Raw genomic sequence first — 19,471 nt, forward strand, 5'->3', positions numbered from 1 at the left:
GTGAAATTGACTAAAAGTGAAAATTAAAAATGTCAAGTATTTTTCATTTTACTCTAGTTATAGTTTGTGGGTTTTTTTTGTTTTTTTTTTTTTTTTTGTACTCTAGTTACAGCTTTAAGTGCTGTTGCATGTGAGAATATAAGAATGGATTTCTTTTTCCCCATAGCTTTCCTGCAAACCATACCTTGAAGATCTTTTGCTAGCTTAATCTTTCTGTTCTTACAAATCCTTTAAGATATGAAAATGCCTGACATTTACAAGTAATTATTTATATTCAAGACTAAATACAAACCTGACAGTAAAAAATACAGCATTAGTTATTAACTAGTTTTGTTTTAAAATACTATGTCATAGTCACATAGCTCAGCTTCAGTGCACCTTTGCAACTTGTAAGGAAAGTAAATATTCTTCCCAGGCCTCCTAGTCACTATCTTGCACCATTTCCAGACTATCTCAGTCTTTGTGAAAGCCCTGTCTTGCAAAGGGATCCTTTCATCCTACTCTGCATTAGTATAAATGCATCACACATTCACAAGGGTACACCTAAAGCTCAGCAGCTTTTTTTCTGTACTCTGGGAGTGTAGAAGAGCGTTAAAAGAGATGTAGCAAGATGGCTTAGCTAAGTTCATCCATCACCTTTTCCTTTTCTCTTCCTTTGCACTTGTATTCTATAAAGCAATAATGGGATAATGCTAAAAAGCGAGACAAGCTTCAAACTTGGCTGAGATTCCAGCAAATAACATGTTTATAAATAAACATGCATACTTTTGAAATTACTGTACACCCAATAATAACTACTGCTTAAATAGGATGTAGTCATTTCGAAACTATTTTTAGTTCCAGTTTCAGCGGAGTCTTTTGTTTAGGTAGATCTCAGGCATGGGTTGTCTCTTCTTTCCAGGTAATCTTCCTATCATTCCCCTGATTTCTGAAGCTGATTTTTTATAAGGTGGAAGAGAAGGTGGTTGCTGCTTCGAAGAGAAGTTTTTCCCTACATTTACACTTTAATGCTGTGGAAGCATGAGTGCATGTCCTACTACATAAGACACATGGGCTAGCTCAGTGTGCAGTATGAAATAATAAGCAGGATGCACACTACTGCGGGAAAAGAGTTTGGTTCAAAGGTAGAAGACATTCAGGGGAATAGGTCTTCTGGTTAGGCTCAGTTAATCCTCTCTTCCTCTCTTTTCCTCAAGACCAGCCTGTCCCCTTCTAGAAACCTGCCTTCTGACATCCAAGAGATACACAGTTCTTGCTTCAGCCCCTGGTCTCTTAATCCTGAACTGACCCTGTTTAAACTTCTGACTACTTAAGTAGAATAGTAAGATGCTCATACCTGATGCACAGAAATGCAAAGTGACTAGTTTAGCAGAGCTCAAATAAACTGTTCTGAGTATATTAGCTTGAAAGATAGCTTGAGGAGTTTTTTTTTTTTTTTTTTTTTTTTTTTGTGGTAATTGCACAGAAGCCTCTCATCAAGGAATGAACTGCTTGAATTCCACCTTACCTTTTGGACTCCTGTTATACCACCACAGCCTGAGCATTCTCTAAAATTAATTCCTAAGGCAATTATTAGAACCAGAGAATTAGCTTCAAAAGGAAGTAAGTTGTCTCCCACTGCTAATTTATGTCTTCCCCTGTATTTTCTAAAATAGAAAGTAACACATTATAGGGCCTGTCTCCAGTATATGCAAGTCCACGCCTTAGTTAGCAGCCTCTATAAAGCAGTGAATGGATACGCTTTTACTTTATTTTTTTCAGAAGTTCACAGGACTCAGACCATTGATGCAACAATACAATCCAATAAAATTTTAACAGGCACCACTTTATTTCACTCTCTGTGCTACTGAAAGAGTAAACTATAAAGGTTATCTACAATGCAGATCCTTAAAATAATTTACCATTTTTATAAATATTTCTCATTCCTGAACATCTTTAAGACATGAAAAATATAGGATGAGAACAGAAGGTACTAGAAAATAGCCTTCCCCATTATTATAGAAACATTGAGGTAAATGGAATGGCACTGTAATGCAAAAATCTCAATTTGAGGAGGAAGAACAGTAAAACTGCAATATAAAAGGTAGAAAAAACATGGTTGAGATTATTTCCAGTTAAAAAAAAAATAAATATTATAGACCAAAAACATTAAAGTATTACTTTTCATATATAATATCAGAAATATCCAGAACTATAGCAAAGTGTCACAAATTTATTGTTGTATAAAAACAGATTCAATCACAAATAATCAGGCTGAAGTCTTGCCAAATACAAAATGAAGTATAAAAATAGAACACAATATACAAGACTAGAAGTAGTTAAATATTACTGAAATCAAAGTAACACTGGAATAATTGTTATTTACAAAGTCTTGCCTAATGTCCAAGTCCATCATGAACTACAGTAATCATTCCTCTACCCTTTTAAGATCAACATGCATATCAGCTGTAAATAATGAGTGAATTTGAAACCAATGTATACAAATATATGTACATCAAGGCATAGTGCTTCGTAAAGACTTTGCTACCCACTTGTTATTGTGAATGGAGTTGCTCAGTCATTTACATTTCACAAGAGTTATTGCTTGCTCTCCCTGCTCCTGCCTCACCCTGTGTTATTTAACACTTATGCAAATTCTGAAAGAAACAAGCTTCTTTTACTAAAGTCAGCTCCTGGTGATGGGTGAGTGAGGTATAAAAAAAAAGAAAAACAACAACTTTGCTGTAGAAGTTGTGAAAGTTGTCTTTGTTTGTTTGTTTGTTTTAAAAAAAGGACTTCTTGCTACATGATTCACAGATTACAGAAAAAGATAGCATGAAGTCCTGATTAATTTGTACATTTAATGTTCTAAATGCACTTACTAGACAAGCACCAACACTTCAGTTGTTAAAAGCAATATCATGACAATAGATATATACATTATTTTAAATACTTATAGAAATTTAATATACAAATGGCTCTGAATATACAATAAAATAATGTGTTTAAAAAAAAAAAAAACATGGTGAGAAAACCACCATTAGGCACAATGTATTTCTGGTGTTAGCAATTTTAAGGGAAGTCTAGAGACAGACTGCGTATCATTTGTCTGGGTATTTCGAGATGAATTCCTTCAAGATAATGCAAGAACCTGTAAAAAAAAAAAAAAAGGTAAGAGTAACTATAAGGGGGCAAAGTTATTTCCAAATTGTAGAAAATACTTCTATTTAGAGAGGCAATATCCACCTGTCTCATCTAGAAAGATTTTTACAAAATATTTTATAATAAATAAATAAATTAAAATACAACTAACTTGTATACTGAAACATAGCAGGATTTAGGAAAACTAAAAAAAACTTACCTTCTTTTAGTCTTTCCTTGCTCTTTAATCTTCTCAGACCTACAAATACTGCGAAGAGTAGGGAGATATTCAAGTATGCTAGCTTGCTTGTTACCCAGGTTTAAAGGAGCTCTGGAAAATATAGTTCTGATGACTGCCAACCTCTTCTGTGCTTTTTCGTGAACGCTAAAATGAGAACGAAGCTTTATTGTTTCTTGTTCAAGATCATCATCCCCATTTTGTTCTTTTAAAATCAAAGCCACTGATTTAAAACTGTTAAAGATACTGGTGTCTGACACTGCTTCTCAGTGGATTAGACACCTGCAATTTTTGATCATATGCTGCTTTCACAACATTTCAAAACTGCACTTATGCAGAAACACAAGGGACAGTAGTTTGTTTTGCCAATGCTCTTAGCTTAACTATCTAATCTGACAAGGTCTTCACAATCTAGTTATATATGTGATGTTTAGTTTATCCGTCAGACAACTGAGCGCATCTGTGGTCTTCAAAATAAAAAGCATTTTGTGACTGATGTTCAGGAAAATAGCAGACTCAGATCCAATCTATAATTCATGATATATCAGCTAAGTTTGGTCACAGATTAGGCAGATCCATTTTGACATTACTCCTCTTGGTTCTTACTTAGAAAAATGCAATAGCTTTGCTCAATGTTAGGTCTTCATCAGGCAACACCTACACCTTTAATACAAAGGGGCCCTGGATGAAAAATTGAGTGTCTGGTACTTGCAAAACCAATTTCAGTCCATCTGACTATCTTGGAAAAAAACACTCCTTTGTTCTCCTTTTTGGGGTGATGGTGTGTATGCTGTTTTGAAGTAGACCAGATTAAGGTCACCATTCCTGAACAATGTTATAGTCAGGTTATTCAAACAAAGTCATTTTTCGTAGCAAGTGCCAAGCAGTTAATTTAAGCTTACTTAGGTGAACAACTTACTCCATTGTTCTGAGACATACTGAGAACATTCCTATCTGTATGAATTTGTACATAAAGTAACTGAAACAGTCCTACACACTGAAATGCTTTTCTTGACAAGCATATGCAGTGTATTCCAGAAATATTTGCAAAGCCTTACCTTGGATCAGCTGACTGATTGAAGGATACATAATTTCTTGTGTTTGAGATATGCATAGTAAGTCCCTCAAGTTGATCACTTTCAGGTGTTTTACTGGAGCTCAAGGAGGTTTCCAATTTTTGGGAAATACTAACAGAACATTTCTTAAAACTGAGTGCTTCAATAGCTGCCTTTATTTCACTACAGCTCTGGGAACTCCACCAATCAGTATTTTCTATACTGAATTCATCACAAAGACCATTTTTGATTTTGCCATTTGTCCAATTAAATCCTTCATCTTTAGAGAACTCCAGTGGCTCCCTGGTGTTACTGTTTACACAGCAATCCAAGAAAGACATATTATCCACAAATTCAGTCAGTGAATTCAGACACTGACAAACAAGAGCAGATCTTTTATCATTTGCTGGGGTTTTATTTTTCACGTCTTTTCCTTCGCTATTCATCATCAATTTTGATTCCTCGCTATTCACTTCAGCACATGACATAGAACTATCTGCTGGCAAACTTAAGAATTCAGCTGAATAGTTCAGTTCAGTGTCAAATAAGTCACTATCATCCAATACATCAAGCCTTTTCTTGTTCTTTGTCTTTTTAGATTTTTTTCCAGAGCAGTGGCTGTTAATAGATTTGCTTTTTGAAGAAACTATGGTAGTCCTTTCAAGTGTGGAGTTAGAGGCTTCAGACTGGTGTGAAAGATAATGCACTGGTAAAGGAAGAAGCAGTTCGAGATTACTGTATATAAAATCCACTGTCTTCAGCTGGAATTCTGTGAGAAGCTGTATCAATTTATCCCATTTCTCCATGGTTGTGATTTTCTGCTGTAGAATAGTTGTGAAAAAAGCATTACTAAGTTTAATAATCATGCATTCAAGTGTTAAAAAAAATACTACAGAAAACCTCATATTCCCGTCTTTATACTTCAGAGGCAAAGGACTATTTGGCTTGCAGCAGACTGCCCCAGTTTGCATTTTGCTTTATTACTAGATCATACCATAACTTCTACAACCAACTTTTTCAAAAAGATTTGCTTTTAAGATACTATTCATAGTGACAGTTACACAATTATCTAGCAATTATTCAAAGTATTAGCTTATCAACAAAAATACCTTAAGAAATGTAAACAAATCTTCTGAAGGCAACAGGATATTTCTAAGGCCAAGCAATGTCTCTACACAGCCTGCGTCGCATTTTGGAAACTCCTGAAGAGGTGCATCAGCCTGAGAAACTTCTATCTCTGAATCAGTAGCCTTTTCAGCATTAATTACTTGATTTGCTTTGTTCGTCTCATCTTCTCCTGCACAAAAACAACATGCTTCACTTGAAAAAAGCTGCATCATAAAATTACTGATTACCCCTTGGTCTCAGTTCCTTTCACAAATACCGTAGCTGTTGCCTCTTGCTGCAGTTCTGAATGAATATAGCAACAAAAATTGCCCCATTAATCACACCCATTTTGTCTCCTTAAGCGTCAATCTGCCCAACTCTCAGTTCTCTGCAAGCAGCCATTAGAAATAGTCTTTTCTTCCATTTATGCTCCAGTAGTCTCCCTCTATCACACCCACACTTCCCGAGGACACTCTTCCTGTATCCTTCAGGCTTCCTCCTCCTTGCTAGCTGTCAATTTTTTCTTCTTTTTCCATTCTGCTTCTTTTAGGTAAGTTACCTACAACTTGATAAATTATAAAGAACTGCAAACTCTAAGCTGAAGGGAGACAACTACTAGGTCCCTGCTTTGTCCAGTTTTGCTATTCATAAGAGGAAAGGGAGATAAAGGATAATGATGAGATGCAGTAGTAATCAAATTTATAAACCCTTGTGTACGCTAAGAAGTTTTGAAGTAGCAAAGAAAATAATCCTGACAACACAAGACACCCACCTAAATCTCTACAAATCTTACAGAAAGTTACCATCTATTCATGCACTTTAGGAATGGTTTGATTTAAAGTCATCTTAAGATGGAAAATCTAATTTTTATTTTATTTTAAATAAAATCAACATACCGTGAAGTGCCAGACATTTGTCTTTCAAGTATCCACCTCCACTTTTAACCCAGAATTGTAAGAAGAGAACACTTTGTCTGATATCACAGTTATTTGTGGTTAACAAAGCAGCTAAATCTTTTACATCTGTTCGTAGATTCTCAGCCAAACACAGCGCTTGCAGATAGCTTGCAGCATTTATCTAAATCAAAGAAAAATGTATCAATAAAAACACAACACTGAAAACAACTCTTACCGGTCAGGACTGTAAAACAGAAGTTACTCTATTTATGCTTGATATATATATTTTAAACATAAAAGATTAGGGTTTATTAAATTAGTTACATTAAAACCTCAGCACAATTCTGTACCAGCTCCAAATAGTCCAAGTCAGATAATTAATTTGAGTTTAGAAAATTTAACTCATTTAAAAAACAAAAAACAACAAAAAAAAACACATTCTGCCTATGTTCCTAGAACTGCATACAGCTCGTTTTTTGTAATTATTGAGCAGGTGTTAGTTAACTATATCCACCATAAATATTTTTTTCTTTCCAATCTGTATTTTCTGTTATCTCAAAGAATTTTAATTTTTGCATTAAAATGTTTCCCTTCTCAAGAACTAGTTCCTTCTGATGCTCATATATTTATTTATTTTATAGAATACATAGCTGCAAGTATGTATTTGCTGTAACAGGATGACAGTGATAATATTAAAGGAATAACCCATAATATTTCTAGTTCTTTTACTTTTTAATGAACAAACTGATACTGGCACAGTCAGGCTTCAGATCAAGGCTATTAGATATCTTCTAGGAAATTACTAACCTGAGTTTCTAAGATCTGGTAAAGATGTTCTTCCTATAATTCTTTCAAATGCTAAATGGTTAAGATAAATAAATCCTCCAGGCTAATAATAAATTCTATGTGTAAATATGAAAACATATTACATACTCTCGCATACAACCAAAACAGTCTTCTGTTAAAAGATATATTCCATCAGATAGATATAAACCTACACCAACATTGAAATTTCAAGATTAAATCAGCTGACAACTACTTGCTTAGGACATCATCTACATTTCCAAGCATAGACTTACCAAGGAAGGAGTTCTGAAGTTGATTTCTTCAAAGTAGCCATCAAACATTAAGCTAAATGTTGGATCTAGATAAAGAGATATCGGTGAACTGTCATGATATGTTCAAAACAAATTATTTTATTTATCCATTAGAGTAGACAGTTGAAGCATCTTTAATCAAATACTTGAAATACTCTACAGTCTCTTAAATTTTAGGTTTTAGATCAACCATTCCCATTTAAATATTTGAATTCAAGTAGGTTTTTCTGCCTGTAATTACAGAAGCAAGCACTACTCACCATTAGTAGTAAGAATTACAGGTCTCTTTGCAGTTGCCATGAACGTCTTTATTGCACTTAGAAATCCTGCATCTTCATCAAATATTATATCTACCTATAGAAAACACAATGACATGCAAGATACCAATAGCTTTAAGAGTAGCTACAAGCTGTAAATGCAGTCAAACTGTTAACTACAGAGTAAGACTGAACAAGAACAGATTTCATTTGTGCACAAGTTCACAGAATCAGAGACTGGCTGAGGTTGTAAGGGATCTCCAGGTATTACCTTGCCCAACTCCCCGCTTCCCCGCAAGCTATGTCACACAGAGCAGGTTGCTCAGGATAACTTAATAAAAAACAACATCCAGATAGCTTTTTAGTATTTTTTAATAGAACTGCACCAGTGATCTGTAGGATCAGCCCACAGTTAGCAAACATCGCTATACTTCCTTTATTTACTTGAAATGACATTCCTGGCTGTAGCTTTGCATTATTGGTTTAAGACTCAACTACATTTGTATGTAAGACATTAAAGAAAAAAAATTAATGTAGGCTTAAGTACTTTACTGAGGTGCTAACAGTGCCTGTTTTAAAGTGTCATTGCAGGCAAGTAGTGCAAAACAAAAACAATACTTTTGACAGTCAAAGAAATTGAATTAGTAGAATCCTGCAAACTGTTCTAACAGTGAACAACTGTTGATAGACAGTATAGATAGTTACGTTATCTTTTAACAAATTTATTCAAGTCTGGTTAATAAAACTACTCGGGAACTGAATTCGTTTTTAAGATGATAATCCTCACACTTCAATCCACCTACAAGTCCCAAGTAGGAAGGAAATAATTACTTAAACAAAAAAGGGATGTATTGCTCACATCAGTAAGTTTCACCTGTATTTTACCTCTTCAAAAAGTATGAGAGATGTCGCGCTTTTTCTGTTGTGTTCTCCTCCTTCTACTTCTTTATTTGTTGACTTAATTTGAGCATCTTTTTCTTCAGATGAACTCTGAAGACTTCCTGCAGATTGATGAAGAACTGAGCAGAAAATGAAGGACTTAAACCATTTAATATGCACTCTAAGCAGTGGTTTACAAAACATCCTATGCATAAACTGCTTCAGAAAACCTACACCAACATCCTTTTCAGATTAGACTCCATTGCCTCAGATCTATCCAGCTCTTTTGCTCACATGCTCCTCCATACTGCTTTTTCAAAATAACTAGTTGTCCAAAAACAGTATTCCATTTCTAAAAACCTGCATTTAAGACTATCTGATCCCATGAAAAATTTGGAAACATACCTTCCAACATTTGTGGTCTCAAACATTTTAGCACATCTTTCAAAGTACTAAAATTCAGAGTCTCAAATAAAATACCAGAAAGAAACAACCCAAAAGCACAAAGAAACCAAACCACCTTTAGAGAGCCTACTGAACTTCAAATAGCCTGTACATTAGTTAACTCTCCTCTAACACAGAATGACAACTACTTCCTATGTAGGCAAGTGTATCAGAGACGCACTACATCATCCCTGCCAGCAGCTGGTGTAATAAATGTAATAAATTCTATTCTTTTCTCCACGTATACAATAGTGCAGTAGAGCTTTTCTATCTCTAAAGATAACTACTAAATAGTGACACCTACCTTTATTTTTTTCTTGAGATGTTACTGTTCCATCATTACCTTTATGTTTGGAAGGCATTTTGAAATAGTTTGCAAGTGTTTTAGGGGGCAAGTTTCGTTTTAATCCTGCTCCTTTTGGTGACAGTGGAGGTTTTCTTGGTGAAATTACTTTCTTCGGAGAATACATTTTTTCTGCAAGATACATTTTATATTAATCTTAAGCTTGAAATGTAATCTCAAACTGACAGTTCTCAAGCAAGTGTAGAGGAAATTGCAGTTTTGCTTATAGCATATGACAGTTTTACTGTAACAATTTATGTATATTTTTCTTTTCATATGTCCAGGGAATGCTTTCTGTTCAACTTCCTATTAAGTGTCATACCGTTTAATCTATCACTACAGAAATAACCTGAGAATCGAAAGTCCATTTTTGAAGAGTCATTATAAAGTCATTATTTAATTTGTTGTGTAGTTGTGTTAACCAGGAGAGCACTTAGTGTTACAGAGGCCAGATGAACTGACATTTGCTATCTTCTTTAAAGAACTGATGTCTAAATTTTTTTTTTTAAACTCAGTTCCTAAAAAGACATATATAACTATGAAACTTACTTGGTGACTTTGCACTGCTACAACTGTTAAAAAAGCAAGGCTTATGGGCATTAATGCCTTTTTTGTCCACTTGATGAGACTGAGTAGCTTCTCTTAGTTGAGACAGTACCTGTCTACCACTGCGCTGGCAAGAAGCGTTGACTTCAAATATCTGCAATGGCATTTAAAATGAATAAATAAATTAAATAGATATCTTGTATTGCAAATGTTTTTATACCATTAATTACAAATAAGAAAAATAGCACTGTCAAGAAAGCTCCACATACCTTAAAACCAAGCTCCTGAGCACAAGCATACACTGCAGCAGTTTTACCCACTCCCGGTGGGCCAGTTATCAGAACTGTATTGCAGAGGTTGATCTCTTCCTCAATATCAGATTCATTACTTTTAAAATCAAGGCTGTCTAAAGAATCTGTAAAATTATTTGAAACGGAAAATATTGTTCAAATCATTATCAATTCATGTCATTGTAATGCCAACTTTAATGAGAAGCTATATATTATTTCAAACTATCAGCACCTTGGTGTTCTTTGTCCTCTTTTTCTCCTTTTTGATTTCTTTTTTCTTCCAAATCAGCTCTTTTTTTCCATTCTTTTAACCAGCTATAAAGGGAAGGAACAGAGAACAAAAACAACAAAAATTATTGCTGAATAAAATAGACCTAATTCGGATGGGACAGAACAAAACTCAAGGAAAATATGTGGCTGATCTCCCTCTTTGAAACTTAATGAGTCTCTTCCAATTGAAAAAATATGCAAGGTTTGATTATTTTGTAAAGACCAATTCCTTCTTCATTCTCTGTTCTATTAGTTGATTAGTATAAAACCCAAGTCACTTAGCAAACCATTTAAACTGTGGAAAACATTTCATAGCATTGATTGCAAGATGCATCATTATACTTTGTGCAAGAGTCACAAGAAGAACTTAAACCACCATAGAAAATTTGAAAAACACAAATAGATAAAACTAAAACCACAATAGATTACAAGGATTTAAATACTATATTACCATCAACAGTAGATGTATTGCAACGAGATCAGGCTTGGGCATATTTATAGTACGTAGTATGCCTGTAGAAAGCACAGACAAGTACTGACAAGTTCCTATCTCTAACATGCAAGCATAAAATAACCCGACCAAAACCACTGATTTTTACTAGATGTATAAAAGCATTATTGTATCCTATCTGATAGCCTCATGTAGTATTTCTCATGTGTTAATTTTTTACTATACAAGATACCAACTTACTTCTATAAAAGAAACCATGACCAAAAAACTATCCATACCAATTGCCGATTTGTTTCTCCAACTTTCTTGAAGTCAAAGGACACAAACATATACGTTTTAAGTTTTACTCAAGCACAGTGTGAAATAATTAACAATTTCATTAACATAAAGAAGTAGTACAATATTTTGAGGTATTTTAAGTATGGTTCTGACCTGTGTAGCCTTTCAATTTCTTTCCTGTTCCCTACAAGTTCACTGGAGTCTTGAGGCTGGTACTTTTCTGTCCAGAGCACGTCTTCCTTTTCAACACCTACAGGGGAAAAAAAAAAAAAAAAAAGTGATAATTTAAGCATTATCCATTTTCTTGATATCTTGAGTATTATCCATTACTCAAGTCTAGTAAAATATTGAGACAAAACAGGATTTTTTCCATCAGCATAGAAAGCTGACATATGTTCCCTGAATGCGGAGAGAATGAAAACCAGACAGGAAGCACAGATTTACCTGAAAGTGTATTTGGCTCTGATAAATATTCATTGTCTTCTATTATAATATCTGGTTTCTGGTTCTTGTTTTTCCCAAAGTGTGTTGGTTGTGCTGCATCTGCTTGTTTTCCTCCAGACACAGGAGCAGTGAGGTTCCTGGAAACTCTGGATTTTAATTCCTTCTCTGTACCCTCAACTTGTTTTCTCCTTTTCGATTTGTGGTCTTCTGTTTCTCTCCTTTTCCTCTTAGTTTCCTTCCAGTTCTCAGAATGTTTCTGAATTACCTCAGAATTTGCAGCACCAACTCTGCTTTCTATGAAGGAAAAAAAAAAAAAAAAAAACACAAAGCCAAACAACATGAACACCCAGAAAAAAACACCTCTTTACAATTTCAAGTTCTGTCCATTACAGCCGTACATTTGTTCAAACCATATTTGAAAAAAAAAATTGGTCAAGATAACCTAAAACATGTGGACCAGTTTTCTTCCAAGGACATTTATTTATTGTAATATTTCTGGAAGATTCAGCTTGCCTTCTTATGAATGTTGATATATTTTATTTTTCCTATGTAGATTACTAACCTTGTATACTATTCTCAAAAAGCAATCGCTCCGTTTGTCTTCTCAGAAACGCATAAAGGTATTTTCTCACGGGAAATTGAGAGTTAGAAGACACAATCTCATCTAGTAAACCTTTCCTGACTGCATCAGGAAAAACTGATCGGTGACCAGAAAACTGCAATACAAAATAAAAAGCCACTTGAAAATGTTATGTAGAATAACAGTTACAATTTTGCATAATTTAAGGTAAGATCAGTAGCTACCTTATTAAGACCTGAGATTAACAGAAAGCCTTGAGAATTGCCTAGCATTACAACACATTAGGGGTAAAGTGCACGTGCACACATCCACAAAAGAAAATAAACAAGCAAACAAACAAACCTCCAGGACTGATACAGATTCAAACTGTACTTGCTTTCCCCCCCCCCCGCCAACATATTTCATACCACGTAGCAACACATTCCAATTTTCTTTTCATTTTTTGTTGTAATAAGACCCTTCATTTTTAATGACTCACCACAGGTGCAGAACAGTTTCCAGTCAGTTCTGATTTCACAGTGGAAAATTCACCAAGTGAGATGGTGATTTTTGTGACATCAGTGACCTCAGTGCTCAGTTTCTTTAACTTAGTTAATAGAGGACACAATGGTGATTTCAAATTCCACATTGGATGACCTGAAAAAGAAAACAAATGAAAACAACAAAAAAGCGTTAAAAAAAAAAAACGTGGTAACAAAACAGAGATACACCACAGACAAAGCCATCCCACAGTAATAAAGAAAGCTATAGGTGTAATAGTGTTTGCTCATATCAAAGCCAAGCTTATTTAATTTACACTGCATTAGCTTCTTATCTTTGCTAATTCTTCCTCCCACAAGCAGAACAAGTTTGCACATTTTTGCATACATTTCTCCAGTACATTGGTCCCAGCATCTGCTTACTCTAAATAACAGCCTTTGCCTTCACCTCTGTAGGACTGATGTACTCCTCAGGATTTTGTTTCTTAGTTGGTTTGTTTGCAAATATGAACCATTAAATGGTTATTATGCCTTCTGGTTCTTCTGTAAGGGTGTGACAGAAAACACTGTAGCACACTCCCTCAAAGCATTGTCTTTGTCAAAAGGAAATGCCTTCTGGCCCATTCAGTCCAACATTATGTTTATTCTCAAAATTAGAACTTGAAAGACTAACTTGTTTGATTGAACATTAAGAGCATTGTATCTCTACCCACAAGTGTATACATTACTTTTACATCAGTTTAACTTGAAAACTGTTTATTAAGCATCTGACTGGAAGCGTGTAAGTTTTGTTTTCTTATTGCAATGCAAAACAAGAAGGAACCGTTAACTATTCCAGTCATAACAGTAAGCTCTTTTTTCATTTCTGAATGGATTGCCCAAAGATTTACTTAAAGTCAAATACATTTATCAATAACTGAACAAAAGCTTACAGTCATCCTTCTGCTGTACATGGACAACAGTCTTAAAACATGAACTTGCAAGAGAATATGCTTCTGTTGCTGCTGCTTTCTTTGCGATCTGTCTTTTCAGTAATTCTGGCAAACCACTCATCAAGAATTCACGTTTTGATCTGAACTGATCATCATCTTGAGAATTTTCTGATGCATCTTGGCTTTAATGAAAATAGAAATTGAAGAAAATCATTAGGACTACCTGGTATCTCAGGCTCAATCACATTCACTTCTATGCATGAGTTTATGCAACCTGGAAGAACTGCTAAAGTTAATTTAAATGCAGTAAGTTAAGTTTTGAATTTTGTTATTAAAAATCTCTAACACTAAATTTAATCTCTTGATATTTTTATTTTTGAATGCTATTTAGGATGTTTTACATCAGTCATCAACTAGATTTTCAGCCATCTAAAATGGTTCAACAATGGTTCAGGAACCAACTCTCAATAAAATTGCTTTTATTGCATCACATGTCAATAAGCACTTAACTTTGTAGCATGAGAAAACGTTAGGGTCACCTTGAAATATATTTTGGTTCTTAAACAACTGCAATTTTGAAAACTGACCTGCTTTCATCAAAAATCACAATTGGTTCATCTGCAGATTTTTGAGCATTTTTGGCTAGGAATGAAGATGGATATGCCAGTTTTCCTTCAGAAAAAAAGGACAGCAAAAAATCATTATTAGGTTAGTGCTGACGTACAAGTCTATTTCTCTCATAATGTCTCAATTGTAACTTGGCTTCCGTGTTTACTATCTATACATTCAATTTAATAACATAAGAAAAACTCCTTTTTCTTATGGAGAAAGATGAGTAAAGGAAAAGATTAGTATTTTATCACAATTCGTTAGAGCTATATTTCTAGTTATTTTATCACTGTATTAAAAAAATCCTTAAAATTGTGGAAGACAAAGCACAGTATGCTATTGGCAGTTATATCTCACTAGGTTTTAAAATAAATACAATTTTCCCTGGAAGGGGGGAAAAAAAAAAAAAAAGACAAAACAGTGCCTGTGAGTGAACAGTGCAGAGGTTACTTAGGTCATAAAAATAAGAAGTGTATATCGGAATATTATATAAATCAAAAGTCGAATGTACTACAAAGGCAGATTTATAAAATAAAAATAAAAACAGGCAATAAATATAATAAAACAGATTTAGTAAAACCCAATTACCTTTTGAGTTCTTAGAAGCCTTCATATTTCTAGACTTTTTCCCCAAGACATCATTTAAGCTCCGAAGATTCTTTTGCTTCACATTCTGCATTGTAGTAGTGGCATTACTCAGGCTTGACTGTATAGTTATTGCTGGTTTCTAGATGGAAAGCAGAGAAATTAATAAGGGAAACAATTTTTCTTCCTTCATTAAGGATACAATTTACTGATTGGTACTGAGGAAAGTGAAGAAATGCGTTAGAGAGCTTAGAAGTTACTGAATAGCATTTGTAGATTATGCAGCAATTTTGTTAGCGTTGCTTCCACAGAAGTAGCGTATAGAATAAGATGCCCAATATATAAACAAAGGCCAGAATTACTCTAAGTTTAGATGTCTGCAACATACACACCTGAAACAGACAGGTTGCTGTCCATTAGGTAAGAGAGGCAGTCACTTCTGAAGCGTGCCCATCTGGTGCATTTTATAGAACTGCATTAGGATGAGCTTTCCAGTCCAAGTCCAGCAGTTGCATTACTTATTTGACATCCCCTGGACCATTTTATCACTATCTACCTTATTTGATACTTTAGAAGAAACGTTTGCAAGAAACATTTTTGCTGCTTACATGAGTTGTAAGAACCTGAGAATATTTTCCCCCACTACAAAGTATAGAGGCTTACTTCATTTTCTTGTAATTGTTTCTTTTCAGCTAGAGCTTGCTGTCGAGATGAGCGCCTCACAGGAGTCAGTAAGTCTTCGTTGACCTTTGATCTATTATGCCGTATAGCTTTTGCTTTCTCAACCAGCTGTTTTGCTTTGGATATGTTTTTAGAGGTAGAGCTTATCTATTAAAATAAGAAACGATCAGAATATCTAGCAATTAATAGCAATATCTTTAAGTAATAATGTTATCTTTCATGCCCAAAAGCACATGATTTCTAATCAAAATTTGTAACAGTACGAAAGTGAAAGAATGGAAAGGAGGAATAAACTAAGAGGATATCAATACTTTTCAAAAGGGAGCCCTACAAGGGGATCCTCCAATTTGTCTATAGAACAAGTGAAATACAGGCAGTGATTTTATTAAGCATAAGCTGTTCTGCTACACCCAAAACATGAAGTCCCATCTTGAGAAGCTGCAGAACGTGAGCATACTGTTTTTTCAGATTTCTCTGTTCAGTTATGAAAAGCAGTAAATCACAGTAATATTCACTTTCCACTGGGCTTCTAAGAACTGTCGTACTTCATTACACTAGACTATTATGCAATACTGGATGTTAACAATTACTTTGCACGTAGTAAATTACAAGATACTGAAACAAACTGTTACATACATTACCTTTATATTTTTCGAGTTTAACTCTTCATTTTTCATTGCTTCACCTTTATTTGATTTCAGAGTTGCACTGATCCGCGTAAACCTCATTCTAATTAGGGAAAAGCATTAGGTGCTGTTATGACTTTTTAATGAAAGGAATGTTAACTCTAAAACCTCAGTTTCAAAAGACTTCAGAAATGCAGTGCTGCAAACATAAGCAAACCCCCAACAGCTAGTGTCCCCCTTCTCCCCCAAGTCTTCACTTCAAGCACATTTATAGTCAACTTTGGTTCTTCTGTATTATTAGCCAACACAGTCAGCATTCATGGAGCTGCATTCCAGTTAACTCACAATTGCCTCTCTCTTACAATACTTGGGAAAACAAAAAGCCAGAATATATTCTAAAATGTTTACCTTATTGGACTGTTTGCATCAGAGGGCACTGTAATCACCTCAGCCTTATACATGTTCTTTTTCAAGGATTGCTTGCTTGTTTTTGGTGTGGAAGTCTGTAAAGGACAGACACTTTCATCTTCAGAAAAGGCATTTCTCGTTCTGTTTTTTTTAGGTGTAACAGTTTTGGATGTGTCATCTTTCTTCTGTCTCAGACTCCTCCTCAACTTGTTCACTTTTGGACTTGATGAAATTCTTACATCCAAGTTGTTTTCCTTGGTTTGAAGATTAGCTCCTGAATCCTTTTCTTCATTGTAATCACTAGTATTTAAGGCACATTCTTCCTTAGCTTCCAAAGCCTTTCTTCTTCTGTTTCCCTTTTTCTGAAACTTTTTAGGTCTTCTGGTTTTAGTTCTATGGTTTTCAGAACGAGAATGCATATGTTTATCCACACAATCTTCTGGTACTCCACTTTCTAATTCCTTATTTGAACCAATGTCACCTTCTGATCCTTTTTTGTCTTTTGAAGATTTTCCAGTTACTTGTTTTGATTTTCCAGGTGCCTTTTTAACTCCACTTTTTATTACATCTGATGTTGGTTGTCTGAATGCTTTCATAAACTGATGCCTCTCTTCCAGAGCAGATTTTGTCTTCAAAGGATCTGATCCTGTAGTCTCTAGTACAGCTAACTCCAATTCCTCTTCCTCAATGACAACATTGGATTTTCTTTTCTGAGTAATGTGTTCAGTTTGTTCACTTTCCAAAAGGGGTGGGCTACTTTCTTTTTCTCCTATACATCCTTTCTGCTTCAAAAAAATTGAAGCTATTTTCATAGAACCCTTTTGCTCCCTATTTAAAGAAGCTAATTTTGGGGGAACGGAATGAACTTGTGCAAGGACGGTTACTGTCCTAAGCGGTACCTGTTGAGATTCCTCACCCTTTTCAGGGTCACTAGTACTACCACTTCTGTCCATTTCAGTTGGTGTAACAGAATCATCCAGCATTGGCTTTGTGCCTTCTTCAAGATGATCTACGTTATGTTCTCCTTGACTCCTCAAGAAGTCCTCAAATGACACTGTTATTGTACTGCTATTTACCTGCGATGCCTTATCTGTATGCATGTCAAAGCTCGAGTCACTAATAGTAATAGCATCACACTCCACTATTTCAGGAGATACCATTTTGTTATCTTTAGTTTCCTTTTTACACTCTTCATTCAGCTGGTTTTCAAATGAAAGACTTTCAGACAAATCCACATATACTTTGTGCTTCCTTTTCCTTGATTTTCTTATCCTGTTTTTTACTGCATTTATTTCAAAGCCAGCTTTCTTCACACTTTTTCCATAGACGTCTGCATCTGAGAAGTTCTCACCTTGTATATTATCTTCCGCTGATTCTCCTACACGGTTTTGGTCAACTAAAGTACAGGTAGCAATGAAATCATCACTATCTTGTTTTATCTCTGTTGTTTCTCTGCTGTCATCACAATTAATTTCTATTGGACCTTCATTCTCAGGTTCTTTCATCTCTCTCAGTTTGTTATTTAAGTTAACTCTCTTCCTTTTCCTCTTCAGCTTTGAAGCTGGTTTATGATGTGATTTGCAGTCTTTATCATCAGCATCAAACTGTGCTTTATTTTCTCCAGCTACAGTTGGTACCGTAGCTTTCTCAGGTACAGATGTCTTTTTAAAATAATCCAGTATATTGTTGGGTTTTGGCGGTGACAACGCTTTATCCCCTGTTTTTGCTAACGGTGAGAAATACCTTGTGATTGTTTTGACAGAAGCATCTTCCTCTCGCCGTTTCTTGCATGGCTACAAAAAAAAAGTTTCATATAAATCTTAGTTTTTAAAAGCTAAGATGCTGTAAGATTACATAGAGCAGTGCAGAATCTGCAGCACACATTTGTGATACTGGGATGTTTTTGGAGGACAAAGAACTCAAAGAACCCATGTCAGCCCCCTATGGCTGCGTGCACATCAACTATATCTCCATTTTCAAAAGCTATTCTAGCCTGAAATACAGGAGCTGCTACATCAGAGGCCACAGAATCATTAAGGCTGGATGAGCCCTTCACCATCAGCTGCTGCAACCATCGCTACCACAACACCACCCCGAGCCATGTCCCCAGGCACCACGTCCAGCCTCCAACACAGCAGGGGCGGCGATGCCACCAGCCCCCAGGTACCGCACCTGCCCTGGAAGGCCCCTTGCGCTGAGCGCCTCAGAAACTGAAGGCACCCAGAGGGTGTCCGCAAGGGCCGCACGGAGCCCTCAGGCTGTCAGCCCCCCGCACCCCCACACCCTCCCAGCCCCCGGCTCGCCGCCTCCCCCGGCCGGGCCCGGCCGCCCCCAGCCCCACCTGCCCGTCGCCGTCCTTGTCGGGGAGCGAGGCGGCGGCCAGTGCCAGCCTGCCCACCATGGCGGGGCGCTGAGCCCCCTCGGGGCCGGGCCTCAGGCGCGCGCCGTTGCCATGGGGCGGCGGGGCCGGGCCGATGGCGGCCGCGGGAGCCGGGCGGGCAGAAAAGCGCGGGCGGGCGGGCAGCGCTTCGGAGCGACCCGCGCGGAAGGCGGCGGCCCCGCCCCGCGCCACGTGACCCCGCCCGGCCGCCAACCGCCGCCCGCTCGCCGCCCTCACGTGGGCCCGGCGCGGTCACGTGGCGGTCGGGAGGCCGCGCCCCCTCTCCCCTCCCCGAGCCCGTTCCAACGGTCGGCGCCGCGGCCACGCCCCCTTCGCTCCCCGGCGGCCATTGGCTGCGCGCCGTGCCGCGCCCCGCCCCTCGGGGCACGGCGCCCTGGGGAGAGGCCACGCCCCTTTCCTCAGCCCACGCCCCTTTCTTCAAGCCCCGCCCCTCCGCCAGGCCCCGCCCCGCCCC

The 19,471-nt window shown here is 36.7% G+C and overlaps 1 protein-coding gene across 3 annotated transcripts; it reads right to left on the reverse strand.

Annotated features, from left to right (window-relative positions):
- Positions 1-1,806: 1,806 nt before the first annotated feature.
- Positions 1,807-19,163, reverse strand: ATAD5 (ATPase family AAA domain containing 5). Of its 3 annotated transcripts, none has more exons than XM_084491920.1 (23): positions 18,958-19,163; positions 16,617-18,409; positions 16,224-16,311; positions 15,565-15,729; positions 14,905-15,043; positions 14,295-14,379; positions 13,708-13,889; positions 12,775-12,932; positions 12,279-12,432; positions 11,717-12,010; positions 11,426-11,522; positions 10,505-10,587; positions 10,252-10,397; positions 9,986-10,136; positions 9,398-9,568; positions 8,656-8,771; positions 7,774-7,867; positions 7,496-7,560; positions 6,417-6,597; positions 5,523-5,710; positions 4,417-5,234; positions 3,341-3,505; positions 1,807-3,130 (listed from the first exon to the last, which is right to left on the reverse strand). In XM_084491920.1, exons 1-23 carry the CDS (start codon positions 19,015-19,017, stop codon positions 3,052-3,054), a joined length of 5,472 nt encoding a protein of 1,823 aa, XP_084348046.1. In that variant the 5' UTR covers positions 19,018-19,163; the 3' UTR covers positions 1,807-3,051. The 3 variants fall into 3 exon arrangements, with proteins under 3 accessions (XP_084348046.1, XP_084348045.1, XP_084348044.1); XM_084491919.1 differs by having other exon boundaries at positions 4,417-5,231; positions 8,656-8,789; XM_084491918.1 differs by having other exon boundaries at positions 8,656-8,789.
- Positions 19,164-19,471: the final 308 nt, after the last annotated feature.

The sequence above is a fragment of the Aythya ferina genome (assembly GCF_964211825.1).
Source record: "Aythya ferina genome assembly, chromosome: 18".
Classification (NCBI taxonomy): domain Eukaryota; kingdom Metazoa; phylum Chordata; class Aves; order Anseriformes; family Anatidae; genus Aythya; species Aythya ferina.

Coding starts and splice junctions, on each gene's coding strand:
- ATAD5 (XM_084491918.1), bottom strand. CDS start 19,017: ATGGTGGGCAGGCTGGCACTGGCCGCCGCCTCGCTCCCCGACAAGGAC. Junction 11,523..11,716: donor AGAGCCAAATACACTTTCAG/GTAAATCTGTGC, acceptor TTTCCCCTGTAG/GTGTTGAAAAGGAAGACGTG. Junction 9,569..9,985: donor TAGCAGTGCAAAGTCACCAA/GTAAGTTTCATA, acceptor TGTATCTTGCAG/AAAAAATGTATTCTCCGAAG.